Source organism: Hibiscus syriacus, unplaced genomic scaffold (assembly GCF_006381635.1).
Source record: "Hibiscus syriacus cultivar Baekdansim isolate YM2019G1 unplaced genomic scaffold, ASM638163v2 tig00110403_pilon, whole genome shotgun sequence".
In the NCBI taxonomy this organism is placed as follows: Eukaryota; Viridiplantae; Streptophyta; class Magnoliopsida; order Malvales; family Malvaceae; genus Hibiscus; species Hibiscus syriacus.
Genome location: NW_024062723.1, coordinates 528,850 through 549,301, shown reverse-complemented (window position 1 = coordinate 549,301; position 20,452 = coordinate 528,850). Strand labels below are relative to the sequence as shown.

Genomic DNA, 20,452 nt, shown 5'->3' with positions numbered 1-20,452 from the left:
ATAAATAGAAGGGTAAATTATATTGTTATTCCCTGAACTTTACTCTCTCTCATATTTTCCTCACCCAACTTTTAATTTAATCAATTTGCTCACCGAACTTTACATATTGAATCATTTTTGTAATACCCTAAACTTGATTTTACCTAAAGTGCCACGTTAGGCCACCGAGGCAACCCTTGATTTTCAAAACCTAATTATTTTCTTTTCAAATATGAATGGTATCATAAAATACATAAATAACATTTATAAAATATTTTACAAACTGGAGCTCCATGACACAATTAAAATCAAGATAATACTCTTGAGGTTTACAACTCAAATACATAATTAAGGTTTTATGAATATATATGCCCACCTAAGCTACAATATAGTACTTTGTAGGAGATGCTATAACTCCTACCGTGATGGTACTCCACGAACTGCTCAAGCTACTGACCTGGCAACGCAAAACATCCGAATGATGAGCTTACAAAGTTTAGCAGTATAATCGTTAAACTAGAGCAATATAGGAATTTCATAAAATAAGCATGCCGAGACGTGGTGCTAAGCGATAAATACATGCATGACCTAGATCAAGTGCTACCTACATAAGGCTTTAATGATATATCTCTGAAGCAGGGTTTCATGCTTCTTTTAATCCTCTGATAAGGGCCTTGCCATGATAACACCTCTAAAAGGGTCTCTAACCCTAACAACTGAACATGCTACGCATCATCTGAATGCGACACTGATGCTCATGTGGATCATCTGAATGCAAACCTGACAAACTATGCATTATCTGAATGTAAACCTGACTAGTATCTGGTCTCACATAAGTTTCATACATTAGTTACTAAGGGAACCCTAGTGTCACATAGCATCAGCGTAATTTCCACAAACATACTGAATGATCTCATGGTCTTCACAGAGCCATCATATAGATCACTGAGGGGAACCTGATGTCACAGAGCATCGGTGTAATTCCCACACAAATTGAAGCATTGGGTCGGTCTCACATAGCCTTTAAGTCAAGCTCAACATAGTTGACATATCAGACTAATGGACTACACATGCATGACTAAGGTAAACAGACATGAAGTAGGTCTGGTGTGTGTCGGAGTAATTTACGTGCATCTCGAAACAACACCCCAACCTACCTTACATACAGAAAAGCCTAAGCGTAAAAACCAAAATTTACATGCATCAGAAGCTTACCCAATTGAACTAAACTGACATAACTACCCATGCATATCTAATGCCCACAAGCCACACAACACTGACATTGCTAACCCACTCCTCTCAAGTGTTTGGGTCTCGTACCCTAGTTAGCCCATGAAGTGCCTCGCGCACTGGTAATGCCCCACTAGGGCAACTAAGGTAATCGGGGTACACCTTAACACAACTGGTGTAAACACCTCAAATTGGGCTAACACAACTAAGGTAAGTAGGTCTCATAGAATTTATAATTCAAGTCGTTGGGCTTAATTGAGTTTGACTTTGGCACAATTATCCATAAATAGATGATTTTGCATAGTAGGAAGATGAAGAGGGACCAGTAGTGTAATTATCTCATTTTTAAGGATGGGGGCTTTTATATTATCTCATTTCATTTTCTTCCTCTCATTTTCCATTTTCTTCTTCTTCTTCCTTTTCAAACTCCCTAGCTAAGGGTAAGTCATTTGAGCCATTTCTTACCTCTTTCAAGTTTAATTTTCGTTCTTAATCCATAAAGCAACATGGATTTAACCATTCAAGCATTGGGTTCTTTGTTCGCAATAAAAAGTTGAGTGTTTTATCATCCACGTCAAGATGGGGGATGATTTCTAACTAAAGGAGCTCAATTTTGGGATTCAATCTGCAAGGTAGTGTATTTCTAATCCTTTGGAGTATTAAGCTTTCATCAATTCATAGATTTTGTAAAGATTTGGTTGTTTAAGCATTTTAGGGTTTATATTCATAAATTTGTAAAGATTTGGTTATTTAAGCATTTTAGGGTTTACTTTTGAATTATTAAGTAAATCATTCTAGGTGTTAATAATGCATTTTTATGACACCTTAAGACCCTAAACAACTTACTAATGCTTCATAACAAGATTAGAAACCAAACCAAGTTATTTAGGATGATTTTTGGGTGATTTTCGAGCATAAACAAACCATTTATGAACCCGATGCTTGGTCATTTGTATCCTTCACGAACTAAGTCTTACTAATACTGATCATCCTTAGCTCTTACGGACCTTAAACGGGTTAATACTGACCATCCAAAATGAGTAGTATTTGTACTCCACTTGAAGTATCGGTACCCTAGGGCCAAGTATCGATATCCCCATGAGTATCGATATAAAAAATATATTATTGCTAAATTGAGGCCTCAATATCGATATTATCACCCTGAGTATCAATACTGCAGGGGCAGTATCGATATTCCCCTTGGCAGTATCGATACTCCAGCCCAAAATCCCTAATTTTTACCCTAATTTAACCAGTATCGATACTGTTCACCCCAATATCGATACTTGAACCAAGAAATAGGTGTTTTAGGCTCATGAATCACTCAAAAATCATCCTAAAAGACTTGGTTTGGTTTCTAAACTTATTATGAAGCTTTGGTAAGTTGTTTAGGGTCTTAAGGAATCATAAAAACATATTTTTAACACCTAAAATGTGATTTGATTAAGAAATCATAGATAAATCCTAATATGCTCAAATCACCAAATCTTAGCAAATACTTGAAATTTATGAAAACTAAATACTCCAAAGGATTAAAAATACACTACCTTGATTTTAGAAACCCAAAATGAACCACTTTTAGCCAGCAATCACCCTCATCGAGGCTTGATGATAAAACCCCCTTTTTTCTTGCAAAATAAAACTTGAATCTTCAAAAATGAGGTTGCTAGGGTGTTATTAGGACAAAATGAAGTATGAAAGAGCTCTAAATCTTTCCTTGTTATGAAACTTGGAGAGGGAAGAAAAAAAGAAGAGAAATAGAGAAGAGGAAATAAAAGAAGAGAAATGAGAATGAAACACATGTACAAAACATAATAAAACTCCAAAATCAGCTTCTATTTTCCTCAATTGTCTAATTACACTTTTAGTCTCCTATATTTTGTCCCATATTCAAATATATCCTTTTTATGGCTAATTGGGCCTCAAATCCAACCCAATTAAGCCCAAAGATTTTACTTATGAATTTCACGAGGTCCACTTACCTCTCGGGTAAACCTGAAACTACTAGATCAAAATTTAGGGTGTTATAATTTTACTCACTTTGTCATTAACTATTTAACGACATTATGATGTGGCACATGCATCAAAACAACGTCGTTTTGAAAAACTCAAATATACTCCAAAACGATATCGTTTTGATGAGTGAAATATAAGAGAGGGTAAAGCTCAGTGACTCATGGTGTAATTTACTCTTTTTCCTTATCTTCTTCATTTTCTCTCCGTCGGCCACCACGCCATTTTCATTTCGACCACTGTCCACCGCCGCAGATGGTGGTTATTCAGCCCCAAACTTCATGGGCCAGTTCGTCTCAACCCTCTGAGTCTGAATTTGGTGATTGTTTTATCGGAAAATATTTCAAAACCCGTAAATTTGGTCTGAAACGTTTCGGTTTACTCATTTTCAATCTCAAATTCGTGGACTTTGGAGCAAGTTTCAATAAAATAGAGGTTTGATACAGACTCAATGTGTCGAGACGAAGCGACCCATCCCATTTTAGGACTGAACGAACACCGTCTACGGCGATCGACGGTGGTCGCTGGTGGCATAACCACATTCTATTTTTATTTTATTTTCTAATTATTTTATATTAAAATAATAATTAAAAAATGCCACATCATCAGCTGTCAGAGAGAAAACAGTCGAGCGAACAGAATGACTCGATTGTAAAGTTCAGTGAATAAATTGATCAAATTGAATTAGGTGAGAAAAATAGGAGAATGAATAAAATTCATTTAAAAACGATGTAATTTACCCTAAATGGAATCATATTTTATAAACAAATATGAGAGACATAAGTATTTCCACCCATATATGTACAAATATATGTCAACATTTTCAGTCACATCGGTATGATTTATGTATGATAAAAACCCTGGATTTATCCCCTTTTGCGATAAAAGGCAAGTAGAAAGATAATGGGCACGAAAGAAAGATTGATGAACAACTTAGCCGAATGAGAACGATATCCACGTGCTCTCCTTTTCTCAGTGTTACTTAAACCATAGACGACGAAGTCCCTTCCATCCAGTGTGGTGTATTTTGTGGTGTATTTTGGATTAAGTGAGATAAGACATTAGATTATTTAAATAAAGTTTGATGTTTATTTATGGTATAAATTAGATTTGAAGGGTTATCCTAATAATAAACCTCTATAAAATCCAATCTAAATTAATCAATTAATAAATCATATACAAATGGTTAATTAAAAAAAGATGTTTACTATGATTCTTTCAATTTAATATATTCTATTTATAGTATAAGTATTTAAACTCTGAACGTTGTTTAAGAGTAGGGATGAAAATTTCTCTAGATCCGACAAGTTTGAACTAGAGGCGGAACGTAGTTAGGATTAGTGGGGGTTTATGGTCACACAAAATTTAAAAATTTATAATTTAAACCATTAAAATTTTCAAAAATTTTAGTTTACCTCCACAAATTTTTTTAAAATTTAGATTGAACTTTAAATTTTTTGAATGTTTTAAATTGAACCCCTCTCATAATTTAGAAAAATTCTCATTAAGTCTCTTAAATTTTAATTTTTTTTAATTAGACTCAACCTTTTTGAAGAAAATATAAACTGAACCCTTCAAAATTTTTGAAATTTTAATTTAAATCTCTAATTTTTTTAAAATTTTAAATTTACCCCCAAACTTTATCATAAAGTTTCGCCACTTTAACCCACCTTATATTATGTTTAAATCAGAGTCGGATATAAATCAGTTGAAATATTTAAACTTTTGGGTTGAAATTCATTGTTTAAGCCCCACCATATATTCCCTCAAACTTCATTAAAAAATTGTCCATCATATCTTTCAAATTATAAAATTAAAATGTTTGGTTGCTAAGTTCGATCCCCACAAATTATTCTGTTTTTAGCACCGAAATACAAAGACTTTGCACCAACCATGTATCCAACCATTTTAGGTACCTTTTCATTGCACCTTCATAGAGCAAGTCAAGTCTCCTTTCATCTTCCAACAACAAAAGAAATATCTTCATCAATTTCCCCCCATCTAAAAAATTCAATGAAGAAGATCAATCTCTTAATTCGAAAATGCAAGAGCTTGTCAAGACAACTCGGGAGGTCGTCCTCGTATAGCAGCCTGAGATCGAAGTCGGCTTGGGAAGATAATCATTGTCATGTGTGGGATCATACAGGAAGAAGAAGAAGAAACAACGAGAATGACGATAGTGGTGGTGACGATGAACATCAAGAATGCCAAACGATATACGTTGGGAGTACGAGGAAACAGTACGTGATCAATTCGAAGTACCTTAAACATCCGTTTTGAATGCTTTGATAGAGAAGCATGGAGGGGAAGATCATTTGTTGGTTAAATGTGAGGTGGTTTTGTTTGATCATCTTCTGTGGTTGCTTGAGAATTCTGATCCAAATCTCGTCTTGGATTCCTTGGAGGAATTGACTAACCTCTATTTGTTTTGAATATATATTCTTTTTATTAACGATGTTGATCTTGTTTTCTGAGGGGAAAAACATGATCATATTCATGTAAGGCTGTGAATTTGTGATGATGATGATTTAGAGGTCTAATGTGATAATTCAATATTTGTGAAGGACCCCTTCATTATTATTATTTTCTGTTTAAACAAAAGAAATAATAAGATAACAGTACTTTCTCCAACAATATTATTCTCAGGTAATGGACTCATTCAACAAGAATTTCAAATGAAAATGCATATAATCTATTGTTATTCTACTCGAGCATAATGTGCCGGAAATTCGACGCTTCATGCTACTACAGACGAGTAAGACTCGGATAATTTCTCCGATTTAAATGGAGATGCTAAACGTAACGAAAGTTTCAGAGCTTCCTCATGAGAAGAAATATCCTCTGGTCAAGTTCAAAGTGGGAGACATGAGAAGCTTCTCCTATGAGAAGCATTAGAAGTCCACCGAATGATACGTATAACTCCCTGGAAATAACGACACGCATATTAAGTCCAAGATCGGATAAAAGATTAGATTAACGACCGATTATGGTTAATAGACGTACGCTTTAAGTCCTCCCCCCGAAGCATCGTCTGTTATCTTGTATAGCTTCCCATGCATGACATACTCAACTTATCTGCGAGAGACTTCCTCCCCTGAAACACATGTCGAAATCTTTTAGGCATACAGAAATCGAAATACCAGGCATGTTTAATCTATAGGTGCCTTTTCATATATACATACGTGCATATAACTATGCGGTACTCATGGCGAAAAAGTGGAATTTCAAACTACTATTTTAGCTTGAGACCAACAATACTTAATAGCTAACCATTTGAACCTATAAATTATCAAAAACATCTGATTGTTAGAACGAGAAACATACAAGAACGGCTTAGTTATCGAGACCAAACTTCAAGAGAAAACTGTTTATTTACTCCTACATGAGAAAGACAGAATACGACATTCTCAACAGTAATCAGTTTTAATGTAGCAACTTGGTGTAGCACCTGGTCGTCTCAGAAACTTATGAAACATATCCACAATTTTTCCTCAAGCATCCCCTCCGAAACCCCAACACACAGGCATTTGAGGACAGACAAACAGAGAAACAGAGAGAGCAAACTCAATTTATGCTCATTGTTCTAGTTTACTTCAACATCAATATTGTATGAGAAGGGCAAACTATATACTACTTTCGTATTACTGAACAGCTTTATCGGCTGGCATACTTATCCAAATTTCTGGTCCAGAATCAAAGCAAACAATCAGGTAAAACATCCACCAGAACCAAATAGAATGATCAAAGTTCGAACTCAAGCTCCGGAGATTAGACTAGAGCCTACATGAATGATTTCATTACCATCAAGAATATCTTTTGCTGCATCAAAAGAAATTGCAAAAAGTGCTAAAACATCAGAAATGCAATAGTAAGATCACCGGAGTGTAATAGCCGGTGTCCAGCGTTCCATCCAAATTCAACGTGTGAGCTAACGCCATCGTGAATTTATCGTCGACACGCAAAGGATATATCTCTGTATTTACATCCAGCTGCATGAACATATCACAGTTCTGGCTCCGTGCTTCGATGCGGGAAACTGCACATGAATCGATTAGTTCAAGCAAAGTTAGAATTTGATTGATATTATTTGTTCCTTTAGGCAATGATCATTCTTCATATACTTCATGTGCAAAAAACTGGATTGAAAATAATAAAAACTACTTTGTAAACATCAAACCCAATATGCACTTCTACAAATCAATTAATGCATAGTTATATTATATTTGAAATGGAATAATAAGAAAAAAATGGGAATACATAACAAAGCTCGATCATTTATAAAATTAAAGCGACATCTTAATATTCATGCATAATTGAAACTATTACAGAACAATGAAGGAAACTCAGTGAAAACATAATACCCAAAGCACGTAAACTAGAGAAAGAAAACAATCATAGAGAGAAAGATTGAAGATCTGACCTTTATCAAACTTTTTACCATCTGGGTCGAGCTTATCACACACAAAGATATCCTCGAATTGTATAATGCTTGACATCGTACGCAGTTTTTTAACACTCAACGCAGCGAAAGTATCTCAAAAGAGTCGACGGGTAACAAAGATAGTGGCTTTATTATATAGCTTTTAATATAAGATAACCCCCTAGCGTAAATTCAGGCTCTGCAGGGCTTTGGACTCTACTCTCTTCGATAACTTCTCTAACTTGCGCCAAAAAACGGAATACCTATTCTATTTTGGTTAAATTACACCACAGGTCACTCTATTATTATTACATATAAATAAACGTAAATTACATGTTTAGTAATTAAACTATCAATTTTAGTCTGTTTTAGTACCTAAACTTTTAATTTTTTCAAAACAATACATAAAGTTTAGTTTTGTTTCATTTTAGTATTCCACAGTTAAAAATTTTAGTTCTTCTTTTAATATCCCGTTCAAAATGTAACTTTAAGTTTTGAAACAATTAAAAGTTTAGGTACTAAAACGAGCCAAAACTGATAGTTTAAGTACTAAACGCTTTAAGATTTTAATGTCGAGATACTAAAATGAAATGAAAACTAAACATTATGTATGATTTTTTTTAAAAAAGTAAAAGTTTAGGTACTAAAACGAACTATAACTGATAAATACTAAATGCATAGTTTATCCTATAAATAATAATGTCATCATATTTTAAAATTATTACTTAATCACTTAATTACTGATTATAAGTTTATTACAATCAAATTACTATACTTAATCGTATTTTAAAGATTCAAATTAAAAATTAAATTTTAAATAATGTTTTTTTTATTTTAAATTTATATATAATTTTTTAGTCAAAATAAATTCTAAAATTATTATATATACCATTTTAAATATTTAAACTATTTTTTTGTTAAAATAAATATTTAGTATAATGATTTGAATTATTATTTAAAAGAAATAATTTAAAAACTTAAAGCAAAAAGAAAAGTATGTTTCGATCTAAATTTATTAAAGTATGTAGTTTAAGTGAAAATTGAGTATATTTCAGGACTAAATTGAGAATTAAACATTGTTTCTCTTAATATATATATATATATATATATATGTATTTTTCAGATAAATTGCGGTCTGTGAAGCAGAATACAATCACAAGTTCAAACACGCCCCTAGGGTTTGTCTAGGGTTTTTTTTACCTCTCTCGTCCCTCTCTTGTATTCCATCAATGGCGAAGCCGACGAGAGGCCGTCGATCGCCTTCTGTCTCCGGCTCTGGTTCTTCTTCCCGGTCTCGGTCACGATCCCGCTCTTTCTCCGGCTCAGATTCCAAGTCCAGTTCTCGGTCTCGGTCCCGCTCTAGATCTATCATCTTCCTCTCGTAGCGCCAGCTCTCGAAGTCGCAGCCCTCATCAGCGCCGAAGGTGAATTTATTTTTCGCTCGTCAGGTTACGGACGCTTTCGAAATTGTTCTAAAAAATGAGTAACTTAGAAGTTTTGAAAATTTTAATAATGGCATTTCATCTTGTCAATAGCAGAACTAAATGAAAAGATTTACCAGCATTGTCAGTTTAAATTTGTGCAGAGGCCTAAAGTATTGGATATGAGCTATGTTAGGTTCAGATTATCCTTTTCAAATGTAATTTGTGTTTCTGAGTTTTCTTTTCTTTCCTATACACAGTCAGGCTGATGCTTCTAAGAGAGGTCGTTCCCCTCCTCCACAATCTAAAAAGGCATCTCCTGTTCCAAGGTAAAGCCATGCTAAGTTTAAATTTACCATATTGTCAGTTAAATTTGTTCAGAGGCCTTAAGTATTGGATATGAGCTATGTTAGGTACAAATTAACCAGTATTGTCAGTTTAAATCTCTGTAAGGCCTATGTTGTTCTCTGTGTATTGCATACTTTCAGTATTATTAACGAGTAGGGAATGAACTTTTAAAGGTAATCCATTATTTAGAAAATCACAGAATTGTCAAAGGAAACTTATTATTATTTGTTTGAAGCTAGTGTATGTGGTTTTGTAGTGATAGAGAACACCGATAATCTTTTACGATGCAGTTTTTAGTTTAATCATTCATCTCACAGGACAGGATAAGTGTTATCTATGTTGCTAGTTTCTTATGAAACACTTGTCCTGTCCCCCCCAAACAGTTTCGAGCACAGGAATTTTTCATCGCTTCCTGTTCTCTTCATCCATGTGCGAATTTTCTAGATAAACTTCGACTTGGTTGCTTGTTTAATACACTATATATAGACATACATTTTGCTTGATAATATAGGAAGATTTACCAGTATGAATATTTTTCCAGATTAAGGAGCTATAATAACCCATTGCTTGAAAAGATTGAAGTTTATGGTCTTGTACTTATTCATTTGACATTGATTTCAGGAAGACCTCTCCTATCCGTGAGTCTCTGGTTCTTTATGTTGATTCACTGAGCAGGAATGTTAATGAAGGTCATCTAAGAGAATATTTGGTACGCACTTTACCTTTTAACCTTCAAGTCGTAAAAGTGCTTCACTGAGAAAAGTTACTACTTGTTGGATGAGTATTTGTTTTCTTATGTTTTTTAAGCATTAGATGCTACTCCAGTTCAATGCTCATTATAAATGTCTTCATCTTCCCTCTTTGTAGGTAATTTTGGTGAAGTTGCAAATGTGGACCTTGCAATGGACCGTGTTGTAAGTTCATACCAGTTATATATTGGTATTGTTGATTATCATCATCATCATTATTATTATTGAGGCACATTTTAATTGTTAACAGCTCAATCTTCCAAGAGGATATGGCTATGTTGAATTCAAGACAAGAGCAGATGCTGAAAAGGCTCTACTTTACATGGATGGTGTAGGTTTTTTGTATGATGCGAAAGTGATACTATTAGTAGTGTCTGGAGTTGGTATTTTGTGAAATGATTTTATTTTTTGCTTTGATGCAGGCCCAGATTGATGGCAATGTAGTAAGAGCAAAGTTTACACTTCCTCCAAGACCAAAAGTTTCTCCACCGCCAAAGCCAATTGCTCCTGCTCCTAAAAGAGATGCCCCCAAATCTGATAATGTCAATGCTGATACTGAGAGGGATGGGCCAAACGACCACGGAACGTATGTTTAACTTAGTTCAATGTTCAATTTCGTTTTTTATTTGTATACATGGTTGCTTACATGTTATTCAACTTGTTAACTGATGTAAATCAGCTTCTCCTCAACGGAAAGCCCCACTGTCAGCACGAAGGAGATCTCCTGTGGGTCGAAGAGGTGGATCTCCTAGAAGACCACCAGAGTCTCCACGTCGGCGACTAGATTCTCCAGTTCGTCGTCGTGGTGAAACACCTCCTAGGCGCCGGCCTGCCTCTCCTGCCAGAGGTCGTTCTCCGTTGTCTCCTCCAAGGCGGCCTCGATCTCCAGCAAGGTTTGGTAGTTTTCATAGATAATAGCTTGTTTAATGGAACTGGTCTTGAAAGAATTTGACCCATTTTAAATCTTTGCAGGACCTCTCCTCGCAGGATGCGCGGTAGTCCAATCCGAAGACGTTCTCCACCTCCAAGGCGCCGGTACCGATACATTTTAGCTATTTTCTGAATGCTTTAATTTTGTTTCCCTAAGGTATATGTGAATCTGCATTACATGTGAATAAATGAATAAATCCATAACCATAAGATCCTAACCGAATCAGAGCAATTAAGAATGTTATGGTATGTCATGTTCATGTTATTGGCTGTGATGACTGACACTTCAGTGTTGATTTTTTGTTGGTATGAAGTGTGGATTAGCTCAGACAATTTAGTTTGATTATAATTTCATGTACCGTCATATCTTATTACAGTTCACCTCCTAGACGAGCCCGTAGTCCCCCAAGAAGGTCTCCCATCAATCGTAGACGTAGCCCTTCTCCGATTCGTAGACGAAGCCGTTCTCCAATTCGTAGACCTCTTCGTTCTCGCTCGAGGTCAATTTCACCTCCAAGGTAGTGCATTTGCTTTAAACAATCTGTCGTTTTCTTCATTATGACTATACCTTTTTCCTGCATTATGCCAAATGTTTTCAAGAAAATGTATGGTTAGAATGGATTATTAAATTTAATTATACGGGCTGAAATTAAATTTGACTGCATTGAATGAGTGAGTGAATTTGAGTTGTACTAGCGCCTTTCATGCCTTTCCATCCCTCTATCAATTTTATACTTTTGTTTCTAATCTTGTGTTTCCACACCTCGGATCTTACTTCAATATTTTATCTTTAAAACAGAGGCAGAGGACCTGCAGCTAGACGGGGGAGATCATCATCCTATTCCCGATCACCCAGTCCCCGGAAGGTCTGTTTTTTTTATTACTTTTGTTTTGAGGTAATCACGTAAAGTGACTGATTTTCAATTATGACAGGTCGGACGAAGGGTTTCGAGGAGTCGTAGTCCTAGGAGGTATTTTTTTTTTTTTTTACTTTTTAGAAACTTTTTTACTGAACAATTGCACTATTAGTTCAATGAGTGTTGCTGTTTGTTCATGGAAACTAGGCTATGCTTGCTCAAGCACAATCTCTCTCTGACTTATTCTCGAAAATTATCTGCCTGCCTATTACTGAGATTGACACTTGATGTGGTTTCCGATTTTATAATGTTGAAAGGCATATTATTTTTTCTCGTGCAGGCCATTGAGAGGAAGGAGCAGCAGCAGCAGCAAGAGCAGCAGCAGCGGTTCGCCTCCTCGGAAGCCGTAGAATACCTTTCTAACGCAATTTATTTCCCTTTGCCCATTCCGTCATATGTATTTTGATGTAGTTGTTGAGTGAATGATGTCAAGGAGTCTTATCGACGTGTTTCCAAATAATGCACTTCATATGTGGTAAAACTGCATCTTAACATTGTCTGTCTGAACATTTCATTAGTGTCCCCAAATTGCTTATCTTTTTCTCCCACACAGTTCAATTGAATTATATATAATTTACAGATTTTCTGATATAAGATAAAAAATGAAAATTGGTTATAAAAACCAGTCAAACCTAAGAAAAATTGGACGTCGGTCTTCCATTCCAGAATACCATCAATCTTTGTAGGATCAAATCGAATCCCATCCCCTACCAGGTAGCCTAGAAATCGGTTTATGTTTTTATTAGGGTAAATCCTATTAATCATCATTGAAATTTATTCTCTTTTTTCATTTACTGTATTTTAAACTCATTCAATTTAATATATTTAGTTTTTTTTATCACTCCGTCAGTAAATAGTTAATGGTGTTAAAATGATGTTGTTTTAAAAAATAAAATTTTCATCAAAACGATGGCGTTATATAGTTATATAATAGTCTATTCATAACGTCGTTAGTGAAAAAACGACGAAGAGACTAAAAAAAATCAAATGTACTAAAATTAGTGAAAAAATTGAACAGACTTAAAGTATAACGAGTGAAATAGAAGAGATAATAAAGTTGATCGGTGATCGATGGAATTTACCTTTCAATTAAAACTACGACTTGCCTAATAATTGCAGCAAGTTGATAAAAAGGATTTGTCTAGTTATTTTGTTTAAGCCATGATCAGTGGGCGGCGTCTTAAAGAACTCGGGATTACAAATTTCACAAAGCTAGTAGGAGCAATTCATTGTAGAACACTTGTCATTGTATGATCAGGGACAAGGTTTTATAAGATTAAAAGGTCGGTTGAGCGCCTTATGGATATGTCATAACAGATTCGAACGTTTATTTCGGGTCGACTTTATCATAATTGTTCTAATGAATAACTAGAGAAAAAATAGATAGATAAAAAATAATAGATAGTCTTGAGAGATACCTAAATGAACATAATGCTTTCAAGATCTTAAAACATTCTCCTGTTTAATTTACATCTCAACACTATCGCTCTCACTTCAAACTTACAAGGTAGTATCTAATCAAATATTACTCTTAACCTCTCGATAATGAATGTTCACATATGATATTTATGATGTTCAAATCTGAATTCTCAAAGAATAACAATCCTTTTATCATGAAGATCACTCAGTTTCTGCTGTATGCCAATCGCAAATAAATGTGCATTGTCATTATGTAACATTTTAGTTCAATTGATAAAGATTTCTTTCCTTTGTTTAGAACTGAAACTGTACGCTTACCGTATATACGATTTGAATTAAATTCAGAAAAAAGTACAAAGAACTTTAATACACAAAAGCCCAAACCTAACTCAATCTCAGCTCTAAGCAAAGGCCCACCGCCATTAACACCATTTTATGAACAAACAAAAAGAAAGAGAGAGAGACAAAAAAAAAGTGTTGTTTTTCCTCTTGTGCCAAGGAATTTTTCCATCTCCCTTTCCCTCTCTTAACTCTTTAGTCTTTCCGCTTTCAGTTCACTGTAGAACAGGGAGAAAAGCGCTTAACTTAACCAAAGAAAAGTTCTTTTTTTTTCTCTCCCATAAATCAATTGTAAGCTTCTTCAGTTTCTTCCACTTTTTTTGTTTTTGTTTTTCTGTTTATTCTGGTTTCTGGGTAGTTCTCTTTGTTAAAGTTTTTCCTTTTTGTGTTTAATAAAAAAAAATTGCGTTTGTTGATTGCTTGTGGTAGAACGGATTGTTTGGTTGCTTTAGAATATGATTAGAGTTTACATGCGTAAATTTGTTTTGAAAAAGGAATGAAAACATGATGGGTTCTAAATCCATTGTATACTTATCGTCTACTCGTAATAGCAATAAGTGTGTAAACACTTTGATAAAGATGAAAGCTCTTAACTGTATTTTCTTTTTCTTTCACGAAAATCATTAAAATAAGTCAAATTGTGTATTGAGTCATTGTCATTTGTATTGGTCTCCAGGTGTTTCGCCAAGACTATCTTTTTAGCTGGTCTAAACGATGGAGCGAACCAGACTTAACACGAGGGGTGGGTGCTCCAATTCGACGCCATCGGAGGAATCGGCTTTGGATTCCGAGAGGAACTGCTGCTGGCATCCTCATCTTCCTTCCTTCAGTTCGCCGACGCTTCAGCCATTCGCGTCAGCTGGACAGCAAAGTGATAACAATACTCCTTACTTTTCATGGCCGACCTCCAGCAGGTTAAATGATGCTGCTGAAGAGAGGGCGAACTATTTCGCTAATCTACAGAAAGGGGTTCTGCCCGAGACTCTTGGTCGGTTGCCGAAAGGGCAACAAGCAATGACATTACTCGAGCTGATGACCATAAGAGCGTTTCATAGCAAGATTTTGAGATGCTACAGTCTTGGGACGGCGATCGGTTTTCGTATTAAAAAGGGAGTGCTGACTGACATACCAGCTATCCTTGTTTTCGTCTCCAGGAAAGTTGACAAGCAATGGCTCAGTCCCATCCAATGTCTACCTACAGCCTTAGAGGTTATTCATTTTTACTACACACTGGTTTTTATCTTGTTTCAACCCCTTTTAGTTGGGCTCGGGTAATTATGTTGGTAAAATAAGTATTAAATCCTTTAATCAGGGACCAGGAGGAGTATGGTGTGATGTGGATGTTGTGGAGTTCTCGTATTTCGGTGCGCCTGAGCCAGCACCCAAAGAGCAGCTGTACACGGAGATTGTGGAGGATTTACGTGGGGGTGATCCGCATATTGGCTCTGGTTCTCAGGTATTCTCAAGTTGCCTTGCAATGTTTTTTTATTCGATGGTAGTTGGTAGATCTTTTTGGTGTACAAGCATGTTTGAGAAATGATCTTCCAAAGCAAGCCTTGGATTCCATACTAGTCCTATATGTTATTATTGTCAGGTAGCAAACCAGGAAACATATGGGACTTTGGGTGCTATTGTGAAAAGTCAAACTGGCAGCCGACAGGTCGGGTTTCTTACGAATCGCCATGTTGCAGTTGACTTGGATTACCCAAATCAAAAAATGTTCCATCCTTTGCCTCCAACACTTGGCCCTGGTGTATATCTTGGTGCAGTGGAGAGAGCTACTTCATTCATCACGGACGATCTTTGGTATGACATTTTTGCCGGAATAAACCCGGGTAAGAATTTTATGATAACTTGGATTCTGCTGATTCACTTTTTGGTTTTGTTTTGAAAGCTTATGCTGCCACATGAACGAACTACTTAACTATTTTGAAGTTATCTTTATGAAGCTTTTGAACTGTCATTTTACAGTTTCCTTTTGAAACCTAGTCAATACCATAGGTTCATTACAATCTCCATGCCATTTTTCGTTTAAGGTTTAATCAGGTCACCGTTATGCATTTTTATTGATTTTTAGACGGATATGATTTGTGCTTTGCTTCCTTCTTCATGTTGATTAATTTTGCATTTGTTTTCAAATGGGATTTTTTTACCTTGCTTTTATTTGAACTTACATGACCTATTTGTCCCAAGATCTTATTACTTATGTATCTTTTCAATGCTTTGCGCTATTTGGAGCATGATATGTAGTTATGGCTCTATTGAAATGGGATCTCATCGGGATTTCTTTTTTTCAATCATTGGACTCGTTGGTTAAATGAGGAACTCCTGCCGTCCGTATCTCGTTTTGTTGCTATTCTTTCCTTATACTCCTTCATGTTTCTCATCTGATCTGCTCAGCAGGTTTTCCTATTGTTTGCCATTTTTTCACTTCTTGAACTGAATTTTAATTGTGTCCCTAACAATTCCATTAACTTGCAGAGACATTTGTCAGAGCAGATGGTGCATTTATCCCGTTCGCTGATGATTTCGACATGTCCACTGTTACTACATCCGTTAAAGGTGTCGGTGAGATTGGTGATGTCAAGGTTATCGATTTACAGTATCCAATTGGTAGCCTTATTGGCAAGCAAGTTATGAAGGTTGGAAGGAGTTCTGGCTTAACCTCTGGAACAGTATTAGCTTATTCCCTTGAATATAACGATGAAAAAGGCATATGCTTCTTAACCGATTTTCTTGTTGTCGGTGAGAATCATCAGAGTTTCGACCTTGAAGGGGATAGTGGAAGCCTCATCATTATGAAAGGTGAAAATGGGGAAAAGTCAAGGCCGATAGGAATTATATGGGGTGGAACTGCAAACCGGGGTCGACTTAAGCTAAAAGTTGGACAACCACCCGAAATTTGGACCAGTGGGGTTGATCTTGGGCGACTGCTCAACCTCCTTGAGATTGATATTATTATTACAGAAGAAGGGCTTAAAGGTTGTCCTTTCCATTAACACTTATTTTACCTTCCATCATTTTAGTTTTATTTTATATCATATTTTGTCTTCAGAGTCCGATGCATTGAACAACCGGAGCGATGCGCGTCTTTGATGCCATGATTGAAATATTTGAACTTAACTGTGTTATTTTCATGCTGATCGTAAAGATAGGTAAAGGTCTTTAGCTCAAGGACATATTCTCTTTGTTTCCAAGTGAGTAATCTGGGTTTATGTGCCATGGTTGAATTCCCTCATTAAGAGTTTTCTTTGGCGAGATAGATCGAGAATGATCGGATCCCTGTGATGAATGGAAATCCAAATATAATGCTGGAAAATTGACCTTACAATTCAATTATGGTCTTTAGGCTATGAAAGGCCATTTTCATCTATTGGCATGCATCATGCAAACTGGCTATGAGACTTCACAGCTTGTTCCTAATGTTACTTTCATTTCTTTTTATTTGCAGAAGCAGTGCAAGAACAAAGAGCAGCCTCAGCAGCAGCTATTGCCTCCACGGTTGGGGACTCTTTGACCCCAGGATGTGTTTTTCTAAAGGACAAGAGCGAAAACAAATTTGAGCCATTAAGTTTTAAGATTCAGCAGATCCCATTAGAAGTAGACTGCAACAGCCCGGAAACGAATCCGTTAACGATAAAAACCAAGTTCCATTTGGAAGATGGTATCAATGCTGGTCCTAGCATAGAGCACCAGTTCATTCCAAGCTTCATCGGACGATCTCCCATGCATAAAAACTTATCCGACAAGGCTGTCTCCGAAAATCTTGCATCGTTAAGGAACGGCTGCAATGAAGATCTTTATGTTTCGTTGCATTTGGGTGACAACGAAGCCAAGCGGAGGCGTTCCGAAGCTTCAACCAGCACCGAAGAACCAAAGTGAAAACCCTTTATGGAGCTTGAGGGTTGGGAACCTAAATTTTAATCAGAGTGAAGGCAGCAAAATGTATGTGTTAACTTTGTAACTTTACTATGTCGAGTTAACCTCAGTAAATTACACAAGAGTGATTCAGTAAACAACTTTCTTTTAAAAATCTTTCCCAACTCCTCAATTATCCAAATATATTTCTTTATAAAATTATTTTCTATATGATAATACGATTTGAAAATAAATATAATCTTTATTAAATAAGGATATTATAATTTTAAGATGAGATAATATGAATTTTTTTTTATAACTCGATTAGATGCATAATATCTTAGATATTAATTATAGTGGGAAAAGTACTGGCCCCCTGGTCCACCTCACTTGGTCCAAGTCTTCTCGGCCAATGCTTCTTGTCAGTCAAAGTCCTGTACCTTACCACAACATTAACGCTTTCTGTGAGGCTGAAGTGTTGTTATATGTTTGGCTGAATTTAGTGTTAATCCTCCATTGTTTTGTATTTTAGCATGCCACAATTAAAAGCAAAGCTGCCATGGTTGGGTCAGGTAATGGCCGCTTTTGCTTTAGTTGTATTTGTATTTCCTGGTGCTTGCCACGCCAGGCATGTAAATCAGGATTGTGGGTCTGTTTTTTGTGGAAGCTTGAATATCAGTTCCCCATTCCGGTTGAAAAACCAACCTCCTCCCTGTGGTTACCGTAGGTATGAAGTTGAGTGTGAGAAAAATAACCGCACCACTTTGGTTTTGAGAGGGGAAATTCTCAGTGGAAGAAATCTTTTATGAGAATAATACGATGCAAGTGGTTGATGCGGGCCTAGACATGGATGATTGCAACTCCCTTCCTCTCTCTTCAATTGTATGATTGTGATTATTATTTTTATAATTACAATCCTCGTAGCCTTATGTATGTCGTGAATTGCACGAAACCTATAGTCACCTATCTATATTTCAGCCTCTCGTTGTAGGATCAACTCCAATGCCTCTTCCTATTTCTACATTTTACATCGAACAACCCTGCCCTCTGATTTCATTCGATCCTGCACTGCGGAAGCGGAGGTTCCAATTGAGGTTCATAATATCTCAGGCATGTCTACGCTGGCTATCTACAATAAGCTATCTGAGGATGTTCTGCTTACGTGGGAGTACTACTATTACTACAATAACAGGAGACTCTGCATCTACAAACTTTCATTCCAAGACGTGCAAGTTTCTTCGAAGGATCTCAGTTTTGTATCCATTGGTTGAGTATGCTTCAATACATCATTAACTTGAGACTTTTTTGTTTAAAACAATTGCCTCTGTCCTTTTGTTTATTTTGACTCACTTCTTTCTTTTCTGTTAAAATTCTATCCCTCTACTGCTTTTTACCTCTTAAATAGGTTTTTTGTGTCAATTACATGTCACTCGAATATTGTCTATTTTTCTGAGTTCTTTTAGTAATTACAATAATATTATGTGTATTATGTGTTGGAGTAGCAGGTAATTAGCTTTAATTCTGCTATATATTGCACTTAACAGGTAACTTTATATTGATCAGATTTCACTAATGCATTCAATTTTACCTTTTTTTTAAAAGGAGGAGTTATCTTAGCAATATATTTACTGGGGATATGTTGCTTGCTTGCACTTGTTGCATACAAATGGCGGAGAAGACATTTATCTGCTGATGATAACATTGAAAATTTCCTTAAAGGCCAAGGTGATCTAATGCCAATAACGTACTCTTTTCGTGAGATCAAACAATTGAGCAGCGATTTTAAAGAAAAACAAGGTGAAGGTGGCTGTGGCTCCATATATAAAGGAGGCTTCGTAGCGGTAATCTCGTAGCGATAAAGTTATTGTGCAAGGCAAAGGCGGATGGACAAGATTTCATTAGTGAAGTTGCTACAATAGTGAGGATTCGCCATGTTAATGTTGCGAAACTTATCGGATTCTGCGTTGAAGGATCAAAACAAGCTCTTGTATTCAATTTCATGCCGAACGGTTCTTTGGATCAGATTATATTTGCAGAAGAAAGCAAGACCATTTTTAAGCTGGCAAAAGATGTTCGACATTTCACTTAGTGTGGCTCGAGGGATTGAGTACTTGCATCAAGGATGTGATATGCAGATTCTACATTTTGATATCAAGCCACATAACATTCTTTTAGATGAGAACTTTGTTCCTAAAGTGTTGGATTTCGGTCTTGATTAACTATATTCGAGTCAAATGTATTTTCCATCTAGGATTTATGATCGGTATTCACAAGGAGAAGATATAGAATTCGAAGGTGTTACCGATGACAAAAAGAACATCCTGAGAAAGATGGTAATAACAGCTTTTTGGTGCATACAGATGAAGCCTATCGATTGTCCTTCAATGAGGAAAGTGTTGGAGATGCTCGAAGCCGATGTTAAACTCCTTCAAATACCTCCGAAGCCATTCCAACTTCCTTTTGACATGTCTAGTGAGGATCAAACGAGCAACATTCCTAGTGAAGATCAAACAACACCAATCAAACGAGCAACATTCCAAGTGATGACAAATCAATGGCGAGGAAGATGATAATAACAGGTGTATACAATTATTGCCTGTAGATCACTCATCGATGAGTTAAGTGTTGAGAATGCTTGAAAATGAGGATGAACTACTTGAAATGCCTCCAAAGCCATTTCATCAACTTCCCATTGACACGTCATCGGAGGCTCATGGTTGTGAGAACCCCAATATTGATGAGTCAACTACATCAATGGACTGTTACTATAACTAGTTCAAATGTAGTCTGAGGTTGAGGACATTCCATTCCTTTGTAGTTTTATATTTT

At 35.9% G+C, this 20,452-nt stretch overlaps 2 protein-coding genes, 1 long non-coding RNA gene and 2 pseudogenes across 7 annotated transcripts; 4 read left to right on the top strand and 1 right to left on the bottom strand.

Moving 5' to 3' along the window:
- Positions 1 to 5,187: 5,187 nt before the first annotated feature.
- LOC120123854 lies at positions 5,188 to 5,738 on the top strand (annotated as a pseudogene).
- Positions 5,739 to 5,988: 250 nt separating this feature from the next.
- On the bottom strand, positions 5,989 to 7,771 carry LOC120123849 (annotated as a pseudogene).
- Positions 7,772 to 8,918: 1,147 nt separating this feature from the next.
- On the top strand, positions 8,919 to 10,104 carry LOC120123861. Its single transcript, XR_005516229.1, has 3 exons — positions 8,919 to 9,066; positions 9,324 to 9,392; positions 10,033 to 10,104. It is a non-coding gene; the product is annotated as an uncharacterized LOC120123861 (long non-coding RNA).
- Positions 10,105 to 10,253: 149 nt separating this feature from the next.
- On the top strand, positions 10,254 to 12,555 carry LOC120123860 (serine/arginine-rich splicing factor SR45-like). Of its 5 annotated transcripts, none has more exons than XM_039142671.1 (8): positions 10,411 to 10,491; positions 10,583 to 10,746; positions 10,840 to 11,053; positions 11,148 to 11,195; positions 11,468 to 11,608; positions 11,890 to 11,956; positions 12,024 to 12,061; positions 12,288 to 12,555. In XM_039142671.1, the coding sequence occupies exons 2-8, from the start codon at positions 10,683 to 10,685 to the stop codon at positions 12,355 to 12,357; spliced, it is 642 nt and encodes a 213-aa protein (XP_038998602.1). In that variant the 5' UTR covers positions 10,411 to 10,491; positions 10,583 to 10,682; the 3' UTR covers positions 12,358 to 12,555. The 5 variants fall into 5 exon arrangements, 3 of the variants coding, with proteins under 3 accessions (XP_038998603.1, XP_038998602.1, XP_038998601.1); XM_039142670.1 differs by having other exon boundaries at positions 11,133 to 11,195; positions 12,288 to 12,553; XR_005516227.1 differs by lacking the exons at positions 11,468 to 11,608; positions 11,890 to 11,956; positions 12,024 to 12,061; positions 12,288 to 12,555 and adding an exon at positions 10,254 to 10,325 and having other exon boundaries at positions 10,583 to 10,750; positions 11,133 to 11,195.
- A 1,417-nt stretch (positions 12,556 to 13,972) lies between these two features.
- On the top strand, positions 13,973 to 17,787 carry LOC120123751 (protein NARROW LEAF 1-like). Its single transcript, XM_039142578.1, has 6 exons — positions 13,973 to 14,056; positions 14,442 to 14,974; positions 15,078 to 15,221; positions 15,360 to 15,600; positions 16,247 to 16,747; positions 17,217 to 17,787. Exons 2-6 carry the CDS (start codon positions 14,480 to 14,482, stop codon positions 17,645 to 17,647), a joined length of 1,812 nt encoding a protein of 603 aa, XP_038998509.1. The 5' UTR covers positions 13,973 to 14,056; positions 14,442 to 14,479; the 3' UTR covers positions 17,648 to 17,787.
- Positions 17,788 to 20,452: the final 2,665 nt, after the last annotated feature.